The sequence below is a fragment of the Sciurus vulgaris genome (genome assembly GCF_902686455.1).
Source record: "Sciurus vulgaris genome assembly, chromosome: 9".
NCBI classification, from domain to species: Eukaryota; Metazoa; Chordata; class Mammalia; order Rodentia; family Sciuridae; genus Sciurus; species Sciurus vulgaris.
In genome coordinates this window covers 41585301-41606828 of record NC_136469.1, presented here as the reverse complement: position 1 = coordinate 41606828, position 21528 = coordinate 41585301, and the positions used below count along the sequence as shown (strand labels likewise).

Here is a 21528-nt window from a genome sequence, read left to right as displayed (position 1 = left end):
CCCAACCATTCCTGTATATATTATTTATTATAATTTGCATCAACATTCCATGGGTAGATCACAGTCTCCAATTTACAAGTTAAGAAAAACGTTCACACATGTAAAATGAATTCTCCTACATCATTTAATAATAACAACCATATGATTAGTAGTATAGTAGCAGCAGCAGTAGTAGAAGAGCAGCACTTAAGAATTGCTGAGCATATACTGTATTCCTTCTAGTCACTGAGCCAAGAGCATGAATGAATTATTTCATTTAATCCACATTTGAGGTAATTATTATTATACCTGCCTTATAAATTAAGAGGCTCTCTGGGAAATATTTAACAACATGCCCGTAGATAAACAGGGGCAAATGCAGAATTCCAGTTGAAACATCTGACCCCTAAACTTGTCCTCTTAATAACTGCAATATAAGTACCAAAGGTAGAATTTCATTCATACCTTCACATTCCTTACCTGACATTCCTCCCAGAAGAAATAGAGCGGTTCCCACTGTACACCCAGGCAGCTCCCCAGCTTACCATTGTCCAGCTTATTACCTAGAAGTCCCATTCCTCACTTCATAATGCCTACCTGACCAGTTCTGTTTCCCATGAACCCATGCCCCACCCTGCCTGTGTGTCCCCAGTGGCATGGCCATCGGTTAATCTTAGTCCTGTAACGAGGTGTGGGGATGTACCAACAAGCCTGTCTTTCATTTCTGAATGTCATCAGGATCCATATGATATGTGGTTCAGTTATGCACACCAACGAGGTTACTCATTTAAATAAAATGATATTTGGTACTTAAATTTCAAAACTGATTATTGATCAGATGAGTTTAAATTTAACAAAAGATCTCTTCCTCCCCTTTACACAATAGGGGGAATCATTTTCATTCAAATAAAGCATACATCATCAGGTGGTAACTGAATAAAAAAAGCTTATTTGTTTATCCCCAAGGATTGAAATCTATGAACATGACAGTGCAAGGTTCCCAGTTGTCAGCTCTGCTATCAGGAAAACAACATTTAGTTAGGCCACAGATGTACTAAAAAGTAAGAAAGAGGGAAAGTATCTGGAATGTTAGAGTAAGTAGAGATCGAAAATTTGATATATATCTTTAATCTAGGATCCACCATTAATTTTATCCATGAAAAAAGCAATTTCTTCTCCGTTTCCTCAGGTATAAAAGATGTGTTAAAAAATCTCCTTAACCAGTCTAACAGTGCTACTTTTTGTCCAGTTGAGGTGAACACTCAACCACTACAATGTGTGTGTGTGTGTGTGTGTGTGTGTGTGTGTGTGTGTGTGTGCGCGCTTATGTACATGCACATGTGCATGTTGTGAGAGGGGAAGAATATGAAAAATGGAATTTAAGTAATGAGAAAGAAAAGTACAAGAGGGAAAAGTCCACTAAATATTCATAATTGTTATAAATATATAACATATAGTTAGGTAGCATAAATATATAACAAAATATATAAATATATAACAAATATATAACAAAATGGTATAGGACATAGCAAAACTTCGCTTCAAAATAGTTTATTTGTAAGGAATAGTGTATTTTGTTGTCTGTTTTATTAAGGAAAGGACAAATTAGAGAATTACTTTACCATGATATCCTCTTTTGAATAGCAGTCGCTATCTTTTGGGATTCTCAGATTTAATATAGAAAAGTCTTGCATTTTGAAGACCAAAAATGTATCTGACAAATGATAATTTGTTTCTTTCCACATGTGGTATTACAGAGTTTTCTTTAAATTGAGTGATATTCTTTTGATAATTGTTATCTATGTCCCTGAGTAGTAAAATTTTATGTACTACATACAAGTTCCTTTGATGCACAGATTAAACTTTTCATTTAATTGCCTTTTTTTAGCTGAAACTTTTTGTTGATTTATTACAAGCTAAAGGATAAAAATATTTAAGTCTATGTAACCTCTAAAGTATCTCTCTAATTTTAAAGTGATAAAGTACTTTCCATCATTTAATTCTCCCAGGTATAAAGAAGTAGTATTATTCTCTGCCTGCAAAAGGAAGAGATCTTTTTAAAACATCTGAATGTCATTTTTGACTTAATATATTTTTAAAAATTCTATATTTCAGGCTCTGCTTGAGACTCAGAATCTTTTGCGTGAACAAATCACAAATTTTACATTCAACTTGGGATTTTCAGGGAAATTTTACCACACAGGTAAGAAAATGGAATTAACTGTTCTATAAGGCTTTTTTTGACCACTCTATTTAAAATAGTATACCCCTCTGTCTCATACTTTCCTAACTTCCTTATGTACTTCCCCTATTTTTCATATAATTTAACTCCATCTATCATACTATCTTAAACCTTTTGAAATGTTTATTATTTAAAAGTTTATGGTATTATCTAATCATCTTCCATTTTATTGTTATAATTTATGTATATAAAATGAATAAATGTGCTCTTTAGTGAATTTTCACAAACTATACACATCTGTATAATTCATAGGCAGATCAAGTAAGATAACACTACCTGAGTACTGTCACCTCATACTCCCTTACAGTCACTAGTTTCCCTCAAACAAAATTATACTCACTTCTAATCCCATCTGAGATTTGCCTCACTTTGAGTTATGTGTTAAAGTACTCATTTGTTACCTGTTTTTTTTGTTCAACATTATTTTTGTTTCACACATATTATTATGTATAGGTTTTAATTTCTTCATTTTTCATTGCTTTGTATTATTCCATCATTTGTATATACCACCATTCCACCATTTCTTTATCCATTCCATTCCAATATAGATGATTGGGTTATTTCTGGACTTTGATTTTTTTAGTAGGCCTGTTATGAAAAATCTTAAACCTGTTCTTCAGCAACTTAAGTATTTTCTTTTAATTAGATATCAACAAGGAGTGGAATTTCTAGTTGTATGGACCATAGATGATCAGATTTAACAGAAAATGACAATCAGGTTTCAAATAGTCTTATCAATTTATATTTCTAATTGTATCAGTGTTCTAAAAACCATGCTCCAAAATCTTGCTAATGTTTGCTTTTCTTTTGAATTTTAGCCTTTGTAGTAGGTATGTAGAAATGTCGTGTTAAGCTTTCATTATATATTTTTCTGATGTCTAGCATACAAGCTTCTTTCCTATGTTTATTGTCTCTATATGTCTTTCATTGAGAAGCACTTTTTTTTCTATTTTCTGGATTTTATTATTGATTTATAGAAATTCCTTATTCTCAGTTAAATGTGTTACAAATACTTTCACTGTGTGAGTTGTCTGTTCCTAATGGTGAGTTTGATGTAGAAAAATATTTAATATTAATGTTTTCCAATTAATTCTTTCTTTCTTTTATGGCCACCTTGTTTAAAAAATACCTGCATATCACAGTAACATGAAATTTTCCTACAATCTTAGAATTTATAAATCAGTGATTCATCTGGAAACTGAGGTGTAGAATGGTTAGTTTGCTCATAGTCACACAGCTGTTGGTACCAATGTATGTTACCTCTACAAAATTCATAATAAACTGAATAGGTATCTCTGCAGAAGAGAATATGAGGAATGAATGACAAGGATGAAAATTAGTTACTTTTCAATTGATTTTGTTTTTTGCATTTTATATCATATATATTTATCATCCATTCAACTAAATTGTGAATTAAATGGTAATTTTTAAAATGATATTATATTTAAGCACATTTTTGTAATAATTTTCCATAATTTTAAATGCTTTTAAGTTTTTACTTTGGAAATATGAATTCTTTTGTGTATAATTAATGTGTTCTTTCAAGAGTTTAATAAGATTATTATGGTGATAATTCTTCCTATATATATCCAATATCATCAATACATATTTTCATATGCATATAAGAAAAATCAATAATAACTTCATTTTAGATAAATGTAATAAATATTACATTTCTGCAGTAAGTGAATTTTCATGTTTCCATGGAAGTTTTAGAGTTATGAGAAGTGACTCTAGTATATTTTATGTCACATAGTAAGTCCTCCACTATGTATTTTCATAAAACTATATATGACTGTGCTTCTTAATTTGAAAATTTTGTGACCTCAACATAGGAGACTCTGAAAGCCTTATTCTCCTAATTAAACAAATATATAAAAGACACCTTTTCAAGCCATGGGCAGTGATGCATACCTGTAATCCCAGTAATTTGGGAGGTTGAGGCAGGAGGATTGCAAGTTCAATTCTAGCACTGGCAATTTAGTAAGACCATGTACAAAATAAAATAAAAAGTGTTGGGGATGTACCTCAGTGATAGAATGCTCCTGAGTTGTGTCCTTGTTACCGCACACATACACACACAAGCAAATCAAAACAAACAAACAAAAATACCATTTTCTGTGATTGTTTTAAAGGTTTATTGGGAATTTCATAATCATGGTTTAACTTTCTGTTATTATTGAGCAAGTTTCAGTATTTTTTATAACCTCAAAAATGAAAACACAAAGATATATTCTAAATTCCTTGCTTACAGTAAAATTCTACTACCTTGGTATGAATATATGAAATGAAAACATTTATTTTTATATGCTAAAGCTCAGTTCATCTTTCTAGCACCACTAAATTTGTCGAATTGAATCTTCACAAACTTATTGCAATAAAGAGTATCTGTAACCTCTCTAAATTTATCTTAATTTCAGAGTGATTATTGTAAGATTCTTTGACTGAGATCTTTTGAAAAAAAAAAAAGTTAATATACAGATAAGGAAATCATCAGACTAAGATCAAGGACATATAGAATATGTAGTTATGAGTGAGGGAGAGAGGAAGATTATAGAAAGAACCATAGACGGAAACAGGGAAACCCAAACTCACCAAAGAGATACAAGAAAACATTCCTGAAACTTGATTCTCTTCTCACCAAACACTGAATGCAAGAAAATTATTCCACTTGTCCCTCTCATTTCTCATCTGTGGAAGATTTGTCCTTTATTTGTTTATTTTTTTACTCAGGTATTTCCCATAGCTCACAATGAAAGTGCCCTCTCTATAAGCCAGGGAAAGTAAAACACAGGAGGACGCTAAGACCAAGGTTCAAAGAATTTTTTATCTTTGTAAAATATGAAAACTTACACAAAATCATGCCCAGGGTTGTCTTAAGACCAGTAAAATAGTTTTTCAGTGGGAGCACATAAAATGTAATACTCAATCTTTCAAAAGTTAGGTATTATAAAATTTAATTACATTGTTTCCTCTCTAAATTGATAATTAATTTTCTATTAAATTTTCTATCCTTGTACTAATCTCTAATGGAAGGAGAAAAGCTGTACTGTCATAATAGTATAAGAGTTTATTTCAGGAAAAAGCTTTACTTAGGTGATTTATTTTAACTTTTGAAGGGTTTGTGCGTTTGACATAGAGAATAGAGATAGATTAAAAACAGACTTCTCTTTTAGTGAGCAGTAACCATATCCAATGTACTTTGCTAAACACTTTATATCTATATATATATAGTTGTTGATGAACCTTCATTTTTATTTTTTTATATGTGGTGCTGAGAATCGAACTCAGTGCCTCACACATGCTAGGCAAGTGGTCTACCACTGAGCCACAACTCCAGCCCTGTTAAACACTTTTAATATACCTTTTCATTGAATCCTAGGAGTTATATAGTATGTTGCTGGCTTTCTGGATAAGAAAATAAAAATTTAGAGTGCTAGTCATAAATTATTAAGTATCAAAAACCTGTTTTAACCCTAAATCATTTAGAGCCCAATTCTTATGTATTAGAAAAACTGAACATTTGTTGTTTACTTGGCAATCGTTAATTAGGGAACCAAATGGCAAAAGATACTTCTTATCTGTAGAGTCCTTAGATTTTACCAAATCACACAGAAGAAATAGTATATGTAAATTTACTTACATCAAAAATTAACTAAAATGTTAAGGGCACAGTGATATTGAATTAAAATTTTGATCTTACTTCTTTACTCCACATTTAGTAAATGAATCATATAGGTGGGGCTCTGAATTTGGAATTGCTTCATCTGAATTAGAATTCAGATTCTAGATTCAGATTCCATCCCAATACTTTCACTGAGTTGAGACAAGTTACTGAATCTCTCTAAAGACCAATTTCCTAATCTGTAAAATGAGGCTCTGACTTCATAGGGTTGTTATGAGAATTAAAACAAATGATGTTGTAAAGCATGTAATTTGTGCTTGACAAAAGGTAAATCTCAGTCAAGGAGGCTTTTTAATATAACATTAGGTAAGGAAGTACTCTGATAAAATAGTGCAGAAAGTTATTTAAATAGATAAATAATGTAATTTACAGTAACTTTATAAGTGAGTTTTGTAACAACTTCAGAAATGGTCTTTAAAAATTGAAGAATTTGACTTCTCTTTCTTCTTTCTTCCTCCAGTTTGACAAGGAGGACAGAGCAAGGGAAAAGGGGGGGCTCAAGATGCTGAGGCAATTCAATCATGAACAACTACATTTCAGCTGCTTTTTATTATAATGTTTGGCATTTGTTCTCAATATAATTAATTCTGATTCAAAACATTCCTAAAGTGGGGTTAAAGAAAATCATATAAAATGGAGCTATCAAGAAAAAAAGGACAGACCTCCATCTACGCTTACTATGTGAGTTAAGTCAGTTAGAGGGCAGACATCATTTGTCTAACCTCTGCAGGATTCCAGGGTACACACATAGATTTCACCGTAGTATTCAGGAAAAGGTAACACCTGAGCTATCTTTTTGAAGATCGTTGAGATGTGTCGCTCTGTCTTGATAAATAAACTTTGAGCAATGTCTAATTATGAAATGGGTGAAGGAGAGGTGACAAGAAAGATGCAGGCAAGGAATGTGACAAGGAATGGAATGCAAAAGCAGCTGTCAGGAGATTTTTTATAAACTAGGGATCCTCAGTTTACTTTACCTACAATCAGGAATGAATTGATTACTAAGAAATCCCAGGAGACTTCTACCAATTTCCAGTGTGAAAACTGCAACGAATAACTGACTTAATCTTCAATGACACAGTATCCTGAGGGACCAAAATGAATTAAGAAATTATTTTGTTGTGACTGTATATATAACCCATGTCAAAATGATTTACTTCTGGAGCTCTATCACTCCTTTCCAGTTTAATTCCAATGATTACATTTTGTACTTATCCCCATTTTCTCTGAACTACAAATTTTACGAAGATGGGAAAAGTTAAAGAGTTTTAATGTCCTTGGGAATGGTTATATACTTCCATCTTGCAGTAATATCCATGTCTCTTGTTTAACAACATTTACAACTGTTTTATCACAGTCCCTGGTTTTTCCCTACCAAATTTTGCTTTGTTACATTTTATGTTCAAATCCTTATATGTATGTAAGATAATGTAAATGTAATATATGAAAATACATAATTTGATAGATAAATAGAGGTAGATCAGTGTAACTGGAGTTCATTAAATAATCATTTTCTGCCTAAAGGAACTGAAGAGGAAGATGAAGGGGATGACTGTCTTTTGGGATCTGTTGATGAGTTTTGGTGGTTTCCTCATATGTGGAGTCATATGCAGCCCCACCTCTTCCATAATGAGTCATCTTTGGTGGAGCAAATGATTCTCAACAAAAAATTTGCCTTGGTAAGTAACTCATGTTGACTATCACATTGAACTAGTGTTTGCTTATTAGAGAAATGACAAGATTTTTTTTACTGAAAATCTTTTTGAGGCTCTCCATATTTTGGCAGTTGTTAAGCAGCTTTACTATGTGATTGTTAAGAAACTCTTGATATTGTAGGCTTTCAATATGTGGCTTTTGAGTTTGTATTGGGTATGTATCATTATGCTTAATGCATTGAGGGGTCTTATTTAAGAGAGACTTCACAAAATACAGAACCAATAAATAACATTACAGGCAGAGCTGGTAAGACATGTTTCCTGTCTAGAAGAAGATTTCTGCTGCACTGGGGAGGTAGAAGTATCCTCATAAAACAATTGTGCAATAAAATGAGATATACCATGACCTAGTGTCAAACTGTCAATACACAAAACCCATGGTTCAGAGAAACAAGTGTCAATTGTGACACTTGTGAAGGAGCAGTTCTAGTGGAAATGGGATTAGGTACTTCCTGAAATATTAATAAGAGTTAAGTACCAGAATGAATTTGAGTGAAGTGAGGCTAAGGGAAAAGACCAGGTAGATTATCATAAAGTGGACATTAGGTAATAAAGATTCTGTCTAGAAATAGTATGGAAATGAAAGAAAAACTATTGAAAGGCAATCCAAACAAACATGTTAGATAGATGGAACATTTGCTTGACTGAAGAAAGGTATAGTGCTTTAGACTGCAGGGTTTATGATTTGGGACAGGGGACTTTAAGTCAAAACTTTTAATAAGTACATTATGAGGGGAAATAGATTGTAAGCAGACAAGGTACTGAAGCCCACTTATATAAATTGGTATTCTACTGGAGTCAAGAGCTCAAGTAATTGATCTCCATGTTATCTTACTCAAACTTACACAAGAAAAGGTTACAATTTACAAACTTTTTTTTTTTTTTTCTCACAACTGTAGAAAATCAGGTTTATTATGAGTAGAGTCCATACTTGTCTTTTTAATTCAGTGTATTTCTTGGGAAAAAAGTTTCAAGGGCAACCTTGCTATGCATTGATATTTTGCCAAGAAGCAAAAATAGTGCCCATGCATGTTGATATGAAAGTATTTTGATACTATTTGCAAACACCTGTAAGATAGATACATTTCCCCCCAAAAGCACAAAAATAGTAACCATTATATAAAATTGAGTAAATACTGCTATGATATGTAATTGAGAGTATTAAAATTCCTATCTCAATGGAACAGGTAAACATCTAAGACTTCTAATGTTAGCAGTGTTAATCAGCAAGAGATGATGTGGAGAAGAAAATGAGCTGGTAGTTGCTTCATAAATCTGTAGTAAAAAAGAGAAAGGAATTTGTGAGAGAGGAAGATATGTAACTACAGTAGATGAAAGCAGCAATAAAAGATAAAATACTGAGAAGTGAGGAGGGCGTTTTGTTGTTTTTTCATAGACTTAAAAGCATAGACAAATATGGCATTCACTGTTATGAAAGTAGTACAGTATATAGAATGATAGGTGTTTAATTATTACTTGAATGAATCAGTGAATGAATCAATGAAAGCCAATATTATGTTTCATATTTAAAATGGCTATAAACACTGGAAAGTAAATATAGTGAAAATAGTCATGCATAGGGCTTATATGTATTTTCGAGAATTCATAACTAAAAAGCATCATAAATGGAAAGAATAATCCAAAATCAAAATCTAGTAATTTTCTCACCTCCTAATTTAAGTGTCAAGCAAAGATTCCTTACGAATGTGACTTCTTACTACATGTTGACAACCCAAATTATGGTTCTTGATGCAGTACAGAATAGTTGTAAAGGATCTTTAGAAATAATACCAAATGTTATTTTTAATGTTTAATCAAATATAAATCCAGTGGATGGTTGGGACAGGGGTAAACAGACAAGAAAGAAGACTGCATCTAGGATTAGTTGGTTCCCAGTCATAACAGCACAAGAGATTGTACATATGTAAAACACTTGAGAACAGTGATTAGCACATAACATTCATTATATAGCAGCTATTGTTTTTATTATCATTGATTTAATATAATAATACTGCTATCTTCAATTTTTGCTTGGGCTTCTGAAGAGTTTGAAGTGAAAGGAGAGGCGATACCAAATATGATAACCTTGGTTGTATAGGGAAACAGAGAACTCGAGGTGGAACTCACCTTTTCCCTTTGGGTTTCCTAAAGATCCATATCACAGATAGATTCTAAAATGATTCAGGAGACAAACAACTGAATCTGAGGAACTTTGCATAAAAGTTACCAGCATAGAAAAATTTCAGTGAAAAATTGAATTAAATTCTGACTCAACTATCTATTTACTAGCTGCAACAAGCAAATTGTTAGTATGTGCTAATATTTCTTTTCTAAATTGGTTTATATCCTTTTTTTCTCCATCTGCTTGAAGGCGCTAGGTTTTAATATAAGAATGAATGATTTCCAAAGAAGAAATTGAAAGAACATGCAAAGAAGCAATGGGCTCTTTTAGGAGAATATGGGTGTTCAAACAAGAATTGAGGTCATGGATGCAATATTCAAATCTCGATTATGTTAGAGGACATTTAAAGTGCCCTTCTAGTTAAGAGAATCTGAGACTATAATCTAAAACTCTGGTCCCTCGCTTTCACTATCTACAGTCAAACACCTGCCACTTACATTGAGTATTAGCAAATACATCTGATCTATTATCCTTTCGCACAATGTGGACATTTCTGATTCACAAAGGAATTTGTTGTCCATTTTAATTTAGCTTTGAAAGCTCTGTCTAATAACTTATTATGGAAGGTCAAGCAAATCTGTTAAGCAAATTTGCATTTGATGACTACAGCCATCAAAGGAAATGCAGCTTTAGAGGTTACTTAGAAAAAAATTTGTAGTTACCAAATATGGGCTAATTGAGAAATTCAACTGAAATTTTAAAGGGAGACATATTTTCAAAGGTTATCAATTCTAAGGTAAACAGTAATTGTTGAAAAGATTTTCTCCCACTCTGTAGGCTCTCTTTTCACATTATTGATTGTTTTCCCTGATAAGTAGATGATGATGTATATTGGGGGTGGGGAGTGAGGGGTGAGAGAAGAATGGAGGAACTTTGGAGTACATAGACAGAAATGAGTGAGAGAAGGAGGGTATGAAAAATGGTGGACTGATACAGACATCATTACCCTATATGTTCATGTATGAATACATGAATGATATGAATCTACATTGTGCACAACCATAGAAAGGAAAAGATGTACCCCATTTGTGTACAATGAATTAAAATGAAGTCTGTAAAATAAAAAAAAAAAAATTAAAAAAGGACTAGGGGTGTAGTTCAGTGGTAGAGTGACAAAAACAAAACAAAACAAAACAAAAAACCAGATTAATTGCACATTAATGATTGCCCTAAACACAGTTTGAAATGTCTGAATGTATAGCTTTAAAAGTAAGATAAAGCATCATTTGGAAAGTAAAATAACATTGTATTTAAACTTCAAAAATTATCAGTAATACATAATTTCAACTGAATAATTACTCCTAAATTTTGGCAAATAGTGGTAGTTTATTTTTAATTTTTTATATGTATTTATTTATTTTGAGTTGGGGAGTAAGCCAGAGCCTTGCACATGTAAAGCAAACACACTACCACTGAGATACATCCACAGCTTTTTAGTTTAATATTTAATAATACAATGATTAGTAAAGATTGTTATCATAGATCTCTTCCAATGACCAATTAATATTGTTATATACAATATTATTAGTAGAACAATATTCCTAAAAACATAGTCTTTTTGAAGATTGTACTTTTGATATTGTTATTTTTAAAAAATAGTGTCATTTTTTCCTCTCTCTTTTCCAAGTTCTGCAGAACCTGTTAATTTACATCCCCTGAAATATCTGTTGTCAATTATACAATACTTTAGATTAGTGAGTACATTAACTTTTCCGATGTAGAAATAAAGGTTATGTAGTATCAAAATACAATATAAAATATATTGGAAGACTTGTTGGCTTGAGGAATATGTGATAAACTCTCAATTAACTTGCTTGCCAGCTAGAGAAGAGATAATTCCTATTATTTTAATTTCAGTAAAGCACATTATTAAAATGACATTGTATTTTCATTTTATGAATACTTAAAAAGCATAATTTTAGTAGTCTGAATAGGAGTGGAGAATTCCAATCAGGATGCAGAGTGCACTCTGAATTTATAGACCACTTCTAGAGTAATGCAACAACATAAAATAATGAAAGACACTTAAGAAAGACACTGAACATTATTCAGAACAGAGTGACCAAAGTATATAATATACTTAAAAAATGAATGACAGAGGAAACGTGAACAGGGCAAGAGATAGAGGAGAGGACTAAGGGCTATAGTGTTCATAGTATCAAGGCTGATACTCAAGAGTTCTGGAAAGGCTAGGCCTGGGAGCTCATGTCTATAATCCTGGACATTCAGGAGACGGAGGCAGAAGGATCACAAGTTGGAAACCTGCCTCAGCAACATAATGAGAAATTCTGCAACTTAGTTAGACCATGTCTTAAAATAGAACAATGAAAAATAAAAAGGACTGAGTGGTAGAACACTTCTGGGTTCAGTGACCAGTATAAAAAAAAGAAGAGACCTGGTATGGCCATGCATACCAGTTATTGCAATGTGATAATACCACTATCACTAACCTCATTACCATTTCATGCCCTCCCCTAAGATGTCCCAAGCCTTGGAACTATTCAGCAACTAAAAGGGCCAGAATGAGTCTCCAGCATCCAGTTCTAATTCTGGAGCTGGCAGCAATTCTGACATATCAACATAATGGCATGTGGTTTGGTAAATATCTTGAGTACCACTGAATACAGTACTTGAATATAATCAATCAGTCTTAAGATTTAGGATTGGAATCAGTGTGATCACAAAGGAAATCACAGGAGAGTAGAGTCCTATAGATTTAAGAAGTAGGGTTCTTCTAATTAAAAAAATTAGGTAGACAGAATGGTGCTTGACATCTAATAGGTGCTCAGTGAATGATTATTTGGTAAAAGTCAATATTTCTTCGGGCTTTTAAGAGTCTATTCATTTTGGTCTTAAATGTATTCTTGTTTTATTTATATATATATATTTTGTTGTTGTTGTTGTTGTTATTATTTCTGTGCTATGACTCAACCGATCAGGAGAAAACTGACATTGAAAAAAGTTTATTATTTAGATTTCCAAAGAGGGAAAGGCATGTCATATATGTAGAGTTACATGAGGAAGCACCAGGATTGTTCAGGAGGCAGAGTGAACAGTGGGGACAGTGCACAAGAGTATTGTGATTTGATTAGGAATGGTTAGACAAAGCAGGGTAAGCATGCTTAGGATCAGCTCCTCTGCGTAATTTCAGAGAGTTCTGAGGTATAGGAGCTATTTCTAATTGCCTAGTCATTGGCCCAGGGAATATTTTGCTCAGTTTGAGAACCTAATGAAAGAGAAAGTTGAGTATAGAGGGTGTGAATTGGTTGATTTGCATTTGAAAAGTGTGTTCTCAGGCATACTTTGCTATCTTTAGGAATTCATTGGCCCTGGGTCTCACAGTGTCTTCAGGATTAGCCAGGTCCCAATATCAAAGCATAGAATTACTAAAAGTGAAAAGGCATGATTGACAAATTTACTTATACTTCTTTTCCAGTTATGTGTCTTAAAGAATTCTGTGGGTTTTTGAACACCCTCATCATCCCAAATGCCATAGTTGAATCAGTTCTAACTTGTCACTCTTCTTCCTAAAAAATGTTGCCCTATATGAACAATATAGTCCACAGATGGATATATGTGTGTGTGTGTGTGTGTGTATGTGTGTATATATATATGTGTATATATATATATATATATATATATGAATTGTTTTTTGTCCTTTATGTACACTTTATTTCTATTGATGTAGCCAGAGGTAACAATAATTTTGTTAAACCATTATATCACACCTGTGTCTGCCAGTTCTCTATGAACTATTTATAAAGCCTTCTTGTATTTATTTTTGTACAATTTATTTTGTTAATAAAATGCTGTCCTTGAGATTGCAATTGTCCCTTTAACATTTCATATTTCTTCTATATTCATTGTTTCAGTATATAAACATCCTCTTAAAGATCGGTTTTGTTATTTTACTTGCTTTATGTCTTTCCCAGCTTTGTGTCATCCCTATTTTTTATGACTTCTACATTTCTATTAAGTTGCTGATAAACTTCAATATAATAATATCATGGTTAGAGAAATGTGGTAGAGCAATGCAGTTTTAATTCCAAGTTAACATAGGTGCAGTAGTGACCACTACTGAAAATATTTGACCCATCAACTGCAAATCTGCTAATTCAACCAATATCCATAAAGATTACAAAAGTGTGTCAGGGATCTTTCTAAAATTGAGAAGGAAGATATGTGTGGCATTATTCTGATATCAATTTATAAGTTTTATTTTAAAAAGAATTTACATAGTAAAGTCATGAAGCATAATAATTATTGCTTTCTTCTTTGTTACTTCTTAGTAAACTGTCTAGTAATCTCTTCTAAAATTTCTTCAGTTTGACATTAAGCTCATTGATTTATATATTCCAAAATGCTCTAATTTTTCTCCTGTTTTGAAAGTTTGCATACTTTCAACTTATGCATCATCTTATACATTATTTCTCTATGATTAGTAAAATGATTTGCACATCACATCTACATGCTTTATATTTTAGTTACCTTAAAATTTGCCCTTCTAAGCTTGAAATATTTAGTATAGTGTGGTTGATACTTTATCTAATTGTCTCTTCATTTAATTTTATCTGATAAATATCATAAATATTTTTTCTTGATAAAGCAGAGTTTCACCTCTTACTCTCTTGTCAATTAAAATATCTCAGACTTCTCTTCCTTCCCCACTCAATCATATAAAGTTATTTGTGGCTAACCAGATTCATCTTCAATTAGCAATTTTTGGAAAATAAACTTATTCTGAGATTTAACCTCATTGTCATTATTTTTTTGCATCTTTAATTTGCTTTCTTGTTTTGTTAGTCTTTGACATTGGTATGTCTACTTCCTTTCATTTCTCATATGTGCTTAAAAACCCTAGCATATACCAGGATTCCATATTGAACATTTACTATATGGCTGTAATACCTATTAATTTAATAAATGTATTTAGTTCTCTTTTTGATCTTATTTACTGCTCTTCACAGCCCTCTCCCTGTCATTTTCATTTTCTAGATGACAAAGCTGGTACTTGGAGGGGTTAAGTAAATGTCTCAAGTCCATAGGCAAGTCAAGGATTCACACTTTAAAGCATTCTGAGTGCTGAGCCACTATGCTAACCAAGTATATCCCTTCTCTATTCAAATAATGATATTCTTTAGAGAGAATTACAGTTTCGGATATGTTTTCCATTAGCTGTATTACACTGGTGTACCACTTGCAGTTTGTTTCACAACTACTTGTTCATCAGAATATTTTTATTTTTTATTTTTTTTTTTTTTTTTTTGGGTACTGGGGATCGAACCCAGGGTCTTGTGCTTATAAGGCAAGCACTCTACTGACTGAGCTATCTCCCCAGCCTGAATATTTTTGTATCTACTTTCCTAAATTGAAATATCACATCTAAATGTTATTGGAGTTACACATTTTTAAATATTTTGAACTCCAAGATGATATTGTTAGTCCCCCAGAGTTCTAGCACTTCCATGTATATGGTAGAATCACAGAACATTACAGAGGGAGTGTTGAAGATGGAGAGAAGCAGGGAATGATCAGAGGTAAGTAGACAAATTGGATCAATATTGAAGTAATCAATAGAAATAATAGTAAAATTTATTAGAGTATAATATAATAATAGTAACAATAGTAATGATAGTAATGTTATTACTATTGTAATTATAGTAACAATAATATTGTTGATAGCAATAACAGTAATAATAGTAATCTTTATTTGCTCTTTCTCAAAGTAGAGGTTATAAAGGCCAGTTTAAAGTCATCAAAGAAGTGGGATTATAAAGGAAAAAGATATGAAAACTATTTCTGAGATAGAACTAGTGGAGCTTTTTATTGGATGGATAATGAAGAAACAAAAGAGAATAACAGGTCAAACATAACATCAAAGCCAGGCACTGTGGCTCACACTGGTAGTCCCAGGGAGTTTGGGAGGCTGAGGCAGGAGGATCGAAAGTTCAGAGCCAGTTTCAGCAACTTATTGAGGCCATAAGCAACTCAGTAGGACCCTGACTCTAAATAAAATATAAATAAGGACTGGGGATATGGCTCAATAGTTAAGTGACCCTGGGTTTAATCCAAATTTTTTACTTTGGTACCAAAAATAAAAAATCTATAAATAAACATAACATTAAGGTGTGAGACTCCCACTATTTTGTCTGTGTATTATATGAAGGTTTGAAGCTATAAACTGCTGCTTTTCCTTAAGAAGCTCTGTACTTTGCCTAAGTAAGGATACCCCTCTCTCATCTATATCTATAATGATTCAATTTTTTTTCTCCTTTAGATATTTCATGAAACTTTTGAAACTGGTTTGATTATTCCAGGAACTTAGAATCATTTTATTTGTAATTTCCTCTTTAGATTACCTTTTCCATTCTGTGGGAAGACTTCATATTTTCTAGCAAGTTAAAGTGTTGAAAAGTATTAATTCATTTACATTTTTCCTCTAACAGAAATGCTAGATTTTATCTCCAGAATATGTATTTGGTGACTTAAACTGATTTTGTAAAAAGAAAGATAAATTTAGTACATGTACTATTCAAATATAGTCCCTCGCTGCCCAAATTCATGTGGACATGAAGTGGACTAGAAGCCTTTATGAATTCTCCTATAAATTCTTACTGGTGGGCTGAAGTGGGATGTGGAAATGGGGTGGGGAAAAGTCTATTTCCAGATCCATGCATGCTGATTCTGAATTTTGACTGTTTTTTCAACCTATCTTTACTTAAAATGGAGAGAGCACATGTTTTCTGAGAGGTGATAGACACAGAAGAGATGACAGAAGAATAAATAAAATTCTGCATAAGTGCTAACCTTGTCTTTTTTTTTACATTTTCATATTTCCCACTCCATGTTCCCAATAATTCAATTATTTCTGTCAGTTCTTTCCTTCTTACCATTTTTTTTGCTCATTTTCAAAACTTTTCATTCCCACTTCCAAATTTTTTCTTCCATACTTCATCAATATCTCCATATTACTCTTCCTAATTCCCCATTCTTGTCCTTTAATTTATGCTCAGATCAGGAAATGTTATAAAGCTCAAAATTATGTGATTCTGTTTGCCTTGTGTATTATAGAAACTGAAATTTCATGTAGGATGTTCTTGACTTTCCTAAGGAAATGTAGGAGAAGTTGTTGCACTTCAAATATTTACCAGACATCGTGCTTAATTTTTCTACATGTCCTTAATTAACCCTCAAAATCACCTGTTATGCTAATTATTACTATATTAATAATGAATCCTTGGTATGGTGGCACACACCTGTAATCCCAGTGACTGGGGAGGCTGAGCCAGGAGGACCACAAATTCCAGGCCTGTCTTAGCAATTTAGCAAGGCCATAAGCAACTCAGGGAGAATGTGTCTCAAAATTAAAAATCAATAAATAAATAAATTATGGGCCCAGAGTGCTTATATATTTTTTTCTAAGATTACACAGCCAGTGGAAGCTGGAGAAAGGATTTTATTCCTGGTCTTTCAAAATCCAAAGCCCTCGTAACTACAGTAGTTTGTGTACTTGAAATTTGCCATATTAGTGATCCAGCTGTCACATAAACCTCATATTCAGCATTTTATTACTTCCCAGTATGTTTTAAACAGTTTTTTCACTGCTGCAACCAAAGGACCTGACAAGAATAATTTTAGAGGAGTTGAGTTGAAATTTATTTGGTACTCATGGTATCAGAGGTCTCAGCCATAGATGGCCAGCTCTGGGCAGGAGGTGAGGCAAAACAATATGATGGAAGAGTGGGTGGAGGAAAGCAGTTTAGGATGTGGTCATTAGGAAGCAGAGAGAGCTCTGCTCAAAAAGGAAAAATATATATATATAAGCCCCACCCCTAATATAAGCACACCCCTAATGACCCACCTCCTCTAGACACATCCTCCCTGCCTACAATCACCACTCGCTCAAATCATTCAAGTGGATCAATACATTGATTAGTTTAAGATTCTTATAACCCAATTATTTCATCACTGAATGTTCTTGTATTGTCTCACACATGAGCTTTTGGGGGACACCCTGTATCTAAACCATAGCAGGGTATATTTACAAAACAAACTCAGTGTATTAAAATCTGACTTTTTATAGTGTTTTCTCTTAAATAGATGTTCATGTGAGTTATGTAGTCTTGTGCATTTGTGCAACCAGCACCACAAGCATTACCTTCCTAGTCCCTATTATAAGTAACAGAAGGTATGCAATAATTTTACCAAGCAAACATCAGCACCAGCTGATATTCTTTCAGGAATATCAAAACCCAATTAAAATTTCTGTTAGATTTCTAGTTTAATCAACCTTGTACATTTTCAAGAAGATTAAATGTTTTTGAAAGTACTTTGGGAATTGAGACTGTTTCTGAATTTTTTGTAGGTTTTAACATCTCAGAGACCCTAACTGTCCAATAAAACTCATTGCTCTAAGCTGAGAAAACTATATCAAAATAAACCTTCCACTTCCTCCGTTGTGTACCTAGGTAATTTTCTTTTCAGTTGTTTCAATACAGCATAAAAAATAAAGCTTCATAAATTCTTTATTTTACAGTTGAAAACATTCCTTCTTTTGTTTTACCTGAATAAATCTCAGCAATTAAAAACATATCAACCTGTGGTAAGTGTGTTTGCATCATACTTCTGAATATTCTCAAAAAGCACATCCTTTAGTGTCTTGTTTATTTATGAGATACTCAACAAAGCTGTGACAACACTTCAAAAAATTCTGATGGGAACTGTAAAAGAAGAAAGCAACATGCCCCGTTCAATGGAGAAGTACTTAAATTAAATTATAAAGTTTCTAGGAAAGACTGGGAAGGAATCTGTTTATTGCATGACCCTCAAATAAACTTTTCATAGATACTACAAATGAAAGTGAAGGTTACAATAGAGTTATGCACATCTTATAATCCTTTTTTTCAGTATCAGTACTGAATTTTTAGCTTAACTTTGTTTCTGAAATTTCTATATGCATTTGGCTTAATCTCAGCAAATAATTCAGCAGTTTACTTGCAGTTGTACTGGAAGAAGATTATGTGGTGTCAAGGAATGGTTTTAGCTGATGTCATTCCTATAGTCTTATGAAATCTGTGGTATACCCAATTATTACTTACCTCCCATTTCATACCTAATATCAATTGATTTTGCCAGAAGAAATTTATTCAGTTTACACTTCTACTTTATACATAATGTCAATTTTTTTTAGTCTAAATTTATTCTGTCAAGTAAAACTTTTTACATACAGTTGATCATATAGTGTATCTTTTAGAAATGCTCCTCTTAAATAAGAATTCTGATTTTCTTGGGGCAGAGTGACAGTGGAAGAATTATTAGTTTAACTTTGTTTTCTTTCTTAATTAGTTATTTCAAAAAGAAAGAGGAAACTGTTAATTGAGTGAAAGAATATTAGCCAATAATTTTGCTTATTTATTTCAGTCCCTTAAACTTTGTGAAAGAATTAGTTTTATTATGCCTCCTTGGTAAGTGAGGTAATTAAAACTTGGTGAAGCTACATAATATGCCCAAGGTCCTCCAGTCAATGAAACTGAGCACTGAGACTGACTCATAAATCTATGTTTTCTCCATGATACTGTGCTGCTCTCTGTCTTCAGCATTCCTGTTACATTGATAATCTCATTGTCATAGATTTGGTTGTCTTTAGGTCTAGAAATAAGACTATTTTCTCATTATATAAACACTACCTACTCTATTTCAGAGAGAAGTAACCTCAGAGTGATAAGATCACACTTCTGGTTTATGAGTTAATGTGTCCTTCCAGTTCTCAAGATTTCGTTATTAATAATTTTAACATCTTTATCCAAAGATTTTGCTACTTTTGTTTTTGTAACCATGACTTTGTTATCCAAACTTTTAGACAGAGAAGATCTCATTACTGTTTTCTCTATCCATAACAATATCATCAACCAGAAAAACATCTAAGCCTCAAATTGCAGTTTTTATTAGGATTTCATTTTATAGACAAGATCAATGGACTCATTGGTCATGTGTTTGAATTCAGTTTCCAACTCTCCTCTCCTACTCTGTGTCTGGCTGACATTACCTATCTCAAAGCATCAACTCAGTAATGACATGATTGGTCTTTCTGGTATAGTCACATCCAATTCTAAATCATGGCATAAATTCATATATGATTTCATGTGCCCATCGTGAATAAAAACACATTCCCATTACTTGGAAAATTCCAAAGATTTAAGGAACCAGGAAAGAGGAAGATTAGCAAAATTCTTTATTATACAATAGCTGCAACAGAAGATGATTTTACTCTGTCAACCAAGTCCATTAAAAACAACATGATCATCACAGTAGGTTTTTCAAATAATCAGCTAGCAGACAGAAATTTATATTATGAATTATAAAAAGACTTGAGGGTTATTTTTTGACCAAATCTACACGTAGCAACTAAATTTTTATTAAATTGCTGTTACGGTTTTGATTTAAGGTGTCCCCAAAAAGCTCACATGTGAGACAATGCAAGAAGATTCAAAGAAGAAATGATCAGGTTACAAGAGTCTTAACCCAATAAGTGAATTAATCACCTGATGGAATTAATTTAGTGGTAACTAAAGGCAGGTGGGTTGTGCCTGGAGGAGGTGTGGTATTGGGGGCATGACTTTGGGGTATATATTTGTATCTGGTAACTAAAGGGTCTCTCTCTGCCTTCTAATCATTATGTGAACTGCTTCCCTCCACCACACTCTTCCACCATCATGTCCTGCTTCTTGAGTCCCAAGGAATGGAGCCTGATGTCTATGGACTGAGATCTCTGAAACCATGAGCCCCCAAGTAAACTTTGCCTTCAAAATAAACTTTTCCCCCTCTAATTTGGCTGGTCGGGTTTTTTAGTCATAGCAGTAAAATACCTAACTAAAACAATTGCATATCACATTTTAGGAGGTTATTACTTCCTTATATAGGTTGAAATAACATTGCACATGTTAATTTAAGATTTCATCTCATTCCAATTAGAATGACTATTATCGAGAACACAAGCAATAATAGGTATTGGCATGGATGTGGAGAAAAGGCACACTTGTACGTTGCTGGTACAGCTGCAAATTGGTGTAGCCACTCTGTAAAGTAGTATGGTGATTCCTCAGAAAACTTGGAATGGACCTACCTTTTGACCCAGTTATCCAACTCTTCTGTTTATACCCAAAGAACTTAAAATTAGCATACTACAGTAACGCGGCCACATCAATGTTTACAGCAACTCAATTCACAATAGCTAGATTGTGGAATCAACCTTGATGCCCTTCGACAGATGAATGGATAAAGAAACTGTGGTGTATATACACAATGGAATATTATCCAACCATAAAGAAGAATAAAATTATGGCATTTGCAGGATGGAGTTGGAGAATATCATGCTAAATGTGATAAGCCAATCCCCAAAAACCGAGGTGGAATGTTTTCTCTCATAAGTGGATGATGATACATAACAGGGGTGAGGGGTAGGGGGTTAAGAGAAGAATGGAGGAATTTCAGATTGTGTGGAGGGAAATGAGAGGGGGAAGGGGGCAGGAGTAAGAAGGATAGTGGAATGAGATGGATATCATTACCCTATGTATATGTATGATTACATGAATGGTGTGAATCTACATTGAATACAACCATAAAACAAAAAGTTGTAGCCCATTTGTGTAAAATGAATCAAAATGCAGTCTGTAAAAATAAAAGGATTAAATTATGGATTACATTAATGCATTTATATTTAGCATCT

At 32.9% G+C, this 21528-nt stretch overlaps 1 protein-coding gene across 4 annotated transcripts in view; it reads left to right on the top strand.

The window, feature by feature from the left end:
* Positions 1 to 21528, top strand: part of LOC306669957 (bifunctional heparan sulfate N-deacetylase/N-sulfotransferase 3) — a 190430-nt gene that overhangs the window by 68668 nt on the left and 100234 nt on the right. For 3 of the 4 annotated variants that reach the window (XM_079154207.1, XM_079154209.1, XM_079154210.1), the window contains 3 exons: positions 2095 to 2182; positions 7431 to 7585; positions 18340 to 18405. In XM_079154207.1, the coding sequence (XP_079010333.1) occupies positions 2095 to 2182; positions 7431 to 7585; positions 18340 to 18405 (309 nt within the window). The remainder of the gene's footprint in view (positions 1 to 2094; positions 2183 to 7430; positions 7586 to 18339; positions 18406 to 21528) is intronic. The other variant, XM_079154208.1, reaches the window with a different exon arrangement.